Here is a 6,308-nt window from a genome sequence, read left to right on the forward strand (position 1 = left end):
TGTGTCAAGTTTCTACGTGAACAATGTCTTTAACAGTTACACTCTCTGGCCGTGACTCGGTATTGGGGTCAGATTTTTTCCCCCCCATCGATCTTCGAGATGGACATTATGAACTCGGTCTCGTAGACTTTCAGAGCTTTAATTCAATCTCTAATGTTGATGAGACAAACAATATATTTTACGTTGATGATCAGGAGCTAACTATACCTACAGGTTGTTATGAGCTCAATGCTGTAAATGACTTTTTACGCGCTCAGATGTTCGAAGGTGATGAAGAAGAAGTAATTGTTCTACGTGCTAATAATAATACATTAAAAAGTGAAATAAAGTGTAAATATCAGATTGATTTTACACAACCTAACATTATAAGCTCTTTGTTGGGTTTTTCATCAGATCGTGTTATTCCACCGAACACACTAGCTGAATCAGACGAGCCCGTAAACATTATAAGAGTAAATATTCTACGAATTGAATGCAACATTACAGCGGGTGCGTTTACAAACGGTAGACCTCGACATGTTATACATGAATTTTTTCCGAGTGTTCCGCCAGGTTATAAAATCGCAGAAACACCGAAGAACGTCATTTACTTGCCAGTCATTGCGAAAGTAATTGACCGTCTCACCTTGCGTATTCTCGATCAGGAAGATCGTATAGTAAATTTCGGAGGTGAAGAAATCACAATTCGTTTACATATTAGAAAATGTTGATTTACAAGAATACTTATAAATCACCGATACTCGATGAGCCTATCAGTCCAAATGATGCAGCAGAACAGAATACATTGAGCGTAGGTAACGTTGTAGCATCATTAACAAGAAGAAATATCACCTTTCTACAATCACTGGGCTTCAACGTTAGAAATAAAAATGGATCCATTAGATGTAACCGCTCAACCGGTGTTCGACAATCGTATCACTAAAATGAAAATGCATGCATACAATCCTTATGCAAATGCCTCATTGGGAAATAGTGATGAAATTCGAATTCCTATACAACAGCAAGATTTAATTCTTCTACCCTGTGACAGTTATCTCTACATTGAGGGAAAGATAATCGTTGGAACCCGTGCTCCGGATGCAGCAACCCAAGATGTCATAGGACTTGATTGTAATTCCATGGCATTCTTGTTTGATGAAATTCGTTATGAATTGAATGGTATTGAGATTGATCGCTGCAAGAATGTGGGTATTACTAGCTCCATGAAGAATCTTATCTCCTTAACTGCTGAGGAAAGTACAAGTCTAGGTCATTCAGGATGGTTTCTAACAGATCACAGGTCTACGAATCATTTCAACTTTTGTGTACCATTGCAAACGCTGTTGGGTTTGTGTGAAGACTACAGAAGAGTTATAATAAATGCACGTCATGAACTCGTTCTTATTCGAGCACGTGATGATATAAATTCACTACATACTTCGAGAAAAATCATCAACTCCAAAATTGATTTGCAAAAAGTGCAGTGGAGGATTCATCATGTATCACTGAATGATTATACAAAGCTTAAATTTCTACGTTTGATTGAGCAAAACAAAAGTCTAACCATGGCTTTTCGTTCCTGGGAACTCTACGAATATCCACTTCTACCTGAAACACAGAGGCATACATGGGCCGTAAAAGCTGCAACACTACTGGAGAAACCTCGATATGTTATACTAGCATTTAGACAAAATAAGAAGAGTACGCAGCATATGGAGGGGCTTAGATTCAATGACAGTTCTGTTCGTGATGTTAAAGTCTATCTGAATTCAGAATTTTATCCATATGACCGAATTGATAGTGATAGCGAAAAAAACCGTTATTCTGTACTATATGATATGTATGTTAAATTTATCCATTCATATTATGCAGGAGAAAAACTGTCGAAACCAATGCTTAATTACAAAAACTTTGTGGAATACGGTCCTCTCTTCGTCATCGATTGTTCCCATCAAAATGAATTTATAAAGTCAGGCACTGTTGACGTTAAAATTGAGATTGATTGTACTAGAAATATTCCAAGTAATACTACTGCGTTTTGTTTAATTATACATGATAAAATCGTTGAATATAACCCGCTTACTAGTATTGTTAGAAATGTAAGTTAAAAGACTAGATTTATATGTATCTTACTAATGTAGTGAGGGATAAAGAAAAAATAAATAAATAAGATATAATAAACATTTATTGATGTCATTCCTTAAAAACATTCCTTACAAACATTTCCAAAATTTATCTTATGATTATCATTGAATGACTTTAAGTTCTAAATTATTGTATCGTCCTCCAACATATAAGATTTTTAACCCATTAACGTCCAAAATGTCAAAATTTCTTGCACGTTTTGAAAGTGATTTTTTCCTATGTAATTGGCGTTGAAAAAATTCTTGAACCACATATTCTGATGTAAAATTGCATGCTCTTTCAGAATCCGTTGCCAGAATCATGATAAAACTCACAGGAAAAGAGATATGCTCGATTGAAACATAAAAAACACCTAAATTTTCGAAAAAAAAAATTTTTAGGATTTTTTTTCGAAGTGTTACGGTGAAGATATCACCTTGCGACCGTGATCACAGGTGATCATGGGAGTTGAAGTTTAACAGGGAATTTTTTTGTTGACCTTGAACCATCGCTTCTTTACAAAATGGCGGAAAAAACGAATTTTTTTTTTCAATCTTCATCAACTTTTTTCTCGAAATCTATGGTCTTTAGAAAAAAATTCATAAGAACAAAAATGTCTTAGAAGCACTCGAGAAACATCCTAAAATTTTTTCCGAATTTTTTGAGACAATTTTTGATTTTCCGGGAAACTTGTGAAATGGAATTTTCAAAAATGTCTCCAAAAATTCTGAAAAAATTTTAGGATGTTTCTCGAGTGCTTCTAAGACATTTTTGTTCTTATGAATTTTTTTCTAAAGTCCATAGATTTCGAGAAAAAAATTGATAAAGTTGAAAAAATAAAAATTCGTTTCGGCCGCTATGTTCTAAAAACCTATTGGTAAAAAACGATTTCTGTGCAAATTTTAGGAAGATTTTTTTACTCTTAGCGTTACCCAGAGACTACGGCGTGGACGTGGTAAAATGCTGTCTCCTTTGGGGTGCTTTTTTCCCGTGAGTCCCCTTGCCTCTCACGTCTCGGGGTGCTTGTTTTCCGTGAGTCCCCTTGCCTCTCACTTATTCATACTTTTAGGTGTGCTTTTTTAGCCAACATTTATTGCAAATATTTAAATTACATGTTTTGCAGAAAATTCTTGTACTTATTGGACAGTTTCTATTCGAACAAATCCTCAATTTGTCACTATTAGATCGTCCATGTGCTTTACTTTTGCGACTACTTTTTTGTAAGTAGTATTTGGCAATCGAAATAGTGAACTCTTTTATTCCAACTTTTTTCTTTCCATCGTTAGTAGCATTGAAAATTACAAGAGAATTAGTAATAGACGCCTGTATAAGTCTCATAAAAACTACCCATGTCCATTTTTTTGATCGTATACTTGGGAGTATGTCATTGCAATGTCCGTCATGCAGGTCAACACCTCCCATGAATTTGTTATATAGGTGAAAAGCTTGCGGAAAAGGTATTTCAATTTTAGATTTAGCCTCTGCGCTGTATCTTTTTGAAATAGATAGAGGATTGACACCTGCTGCAGTTGAAGCTATTGAGACGGGCTTCGAATCCATGATAGTAATGAAATTTATGCCACTGTATACGTCGTGCTTCACCACATATGTCCCTCTTGGAGCTTTCTTATCAAGCACATTTTTTTCTTTGACTCGATTATCTCTGATAGTACCAGTGCATTTCAAATGCAATTTCTTCAAATGTAATACCAAATCCATGTTCGTGAAGAAGTTGTCAAAGTACAGATGAAATTGAGAAATTTTGTTATAACTTATTATTTGAAAAAATGGTTGTAATAAATATAATACTACTCGTGAACCTAAAGCACATTTAGATAACTTATCTCCAATTTGAGAATTCTTGCCGCAATAAAGATCCAAATTCAGTAGATAGCCGTCCGAAGTACACAAGCCCCAAAATTTCAAACCAAATCTTATCGGTTTTCCTCGAATAAATTGTTTCAAAACAGTTTTTGCATAGGATTTGGCCATCATCTCATCAACGGATAGAGCAGTTCTCCATATTCCGAATTTCATGATGTTATTTTGAAAAAGTTTCAGTAGAGAACGAACGCGCCATCCTCGATCATTTGAATCTTTGTCTTTGTTTTTTGAAAACTTCAATTTAGATTTTGTGATTTCAAATTGTTGGCGAGACATTGCAGAAGAAACTACTTCATTAGATAAATACGGATCAGATGACCAGTAATCTCTCTGTGATTTTCTGGGATTGAATGTAGAAAAAATAACTATTCCAATAAAAGTATCAAGATCTTTCAATTTCAGATCATAACCATTGTCTTTACACGCATAAATAATATATTTTTTCATTTCAATAGAAAAAAAGGTTTCAAACAATTGAAAAGGTTCGCTCCTACGTATTTTCTTTTTTTGCGATTCGGACAATAATACTTTATCTTCACAAGAATCAGGGTGTAACTTTTCACCCTCAATCCAAGTGAATTCATGACCTTTTTCAAGTTTATCTTGTTTTTCAGAATAATTTGCACGAGCTTTATTGTAAGTGATATTGGGTATTTCATGTTCGCAATCTGAATCAAAATCGGAACCAGAATCATCGGAACCTGAATAGTCAGGATCCGGAATCAATACGTTGCGTTCTGAATCACTATCTGAAGAATCTGATTCATATTCAGAAGATCTTACACGTTTCCGCGACATAATGTATGAAATTAATGATTTCGTTTATTTATCACTCATCCGTATGTACAAAAATACGAAAGAAGAGAACAAAAAAAGACGAATATTCATGAATACATGAGACCAAAAATTACGCTTATCTGCCGAAATGAAATGAAAATAAAGGATGAAATTTTTGTCGGAATCTATAAGTCTTTGAAAAAAGAATGAAAATAAGTTAGAATCATTCGAGCAATATTGTAAAATTTTTTCCGAGTTTTCGTAGACAGAACGTTTTTTTACCAATAGGTTTTTAGAACATAGCGGCCGAAACGAATTTTTATTTTTTCAACTTTATCAATTTTTTTCTCGAAATCTGTGGACTTTAGAAAAAAATTCATAAGAACAAAAATGTCTTAGAAGCACTCGAGAAACATCCTAAAATTTTTTCAGAATTTTTGGAGACATTTTTGAAAATTCCATTTCACAAGTTTCCCGGAAAATCAAAAATTGTCTCAAAAAATTCGGAAAAAATTTGAGAATGTTCCTCAAGCGATTCTAAGGCATTTTTGTTTTTATGAATTTTTTTCTAAAGACCATAGATTTCGAGAAAAAAGTTGATGAAGATTGAAAAAAAAAATTCGTTTTTTCCGCCATTTTGTAAAGAAGCGATGGTTCAAGGTCAACAAAAAAATTCCCTGTTAAACTTCAACTCCCATGATCACCTTTGATCACGGTCGCAAGGTGATATCTTCACCGTAACACTTCGAAAAAAAATACTAAAAATTTTTTTTTTCGAAAATTTAGGTGTTTTTTATGTTTCAATCGAGCATATCTCTTTTCCTGTGAGTTTTATCATGATTCTGGCAACGGATTCTGAAAGAGCATGCAATTTTACATCAGAATATGTGGTTCAAGAATTTTTTCAACGCCAATTACATAGCAAAAAATCACTTTCAAAACGTGCAAGAAATTTTGACATTTTGGACGTTAATGGGTTAATGTATTCGCTGATGCAGCATTTTGAAGTTCTTTGATTAGTTCAGGCGAATCCACTAATTTCATCATCCTTGAGGGTAGGAAGAACCATTCATCTGTAGCCAGCTTCGTTATTAATTTCTCTCCATATTTGGTCTTATTTTTCACTAATTCAGTGATTTGATACTCCTTATTCTCCTTAAAAGTATTCAGCTTTACGAAAGTCTTAGGTTCGTAAGTGACACTTGCAAGTGCATTGATCTTGGTTAAATCCATTTTTCTGTGAAAATACGTAGAAATTGGGAAAAGAAAAACATTGAAATAGAATAGCAAGAAATGAGAATAATAATAAAAGAATAATTCTTACCACCCAAAAGAGATTCTGTGGTACAGCAAGGAAAATATTCGGAATATAGCTTTGCACTGGATCTTTCAACTCCTTGAAGCTTCTAGTGAAAACTGACTGACTGAAATTTGCCGATTGCTAACAACAAGGGTTTTTAAAATGGTGGAAGGGATGAAATGCACTCATGGAAGGGGATGAGATGCATTCTTATTGGAAGTTAATATTTGGGTGCTTGGGTATT

The 6,308-nt window shown here is 34.0% G+C and overlaps 1 protein-coding gene across 1 annotated transcript; it reads left to right on the forward strand.

Annotated features, from left to right (window-relative positions):
- The first annotated feature begins 703 nt into the window (after nt 1-703).
- LOC136773539 (uncharacterized) lies at nt 704-5,905 on the forward strand. Its single transcript, XM_066727282.1, has 3 exons — nt 704-794; nt 862-1,392; nt 5,790-5,905. The coding sequence occupies exons 1-3, from the start codon at nt 704-706 to the stop codon at nt 5,903-5,905; spliced, it is 738 nt and encodes a 245-aa protein (XP_066583379.1).
- The last annotated feature ends 403 nt before the right edge of the window (nt 5,906-6,308 follow it).

The sequence above is a fragment of the Prorops nasuta genome, unplaced genomic scaffold (assembly GCF_024137725.1).
Source record: "Prorops nasuta isolate Cenicafe-Biocafe unplaced genomic scaffold, Cenicafe_Pnas_1.2 PNAS00005, whole genome shotgun sequence".
Taxonomy (NCBI): Eukaryota; Metazoa; Arthropoda; class Insecta; order Hymenoptera; family Bethylidae; genus Prorops; species Prorops nasuta.

Coding starts and splice junctions, on each gene's coding strand:
- LOC136773539 (XM_066727282.1), top strand. CDS start 704: ATGTTGATTTACAAGAATACTTATAAATCACCGATACTCGATGAGCCT. Junction 795..861: donor ACAGAATACATTGAGCGTAG/GTAACGTTGTAG, acceptor CTTCAACGTTAG/AAATAAAAATGGATCCATTA. Junction 1,393..5,789: donor ACTCGTTCTTATTCGAGCAC/GTGATGATATAA, acceptor TGATTAGTTCAG/GCGAATCCACTAATTTCATC.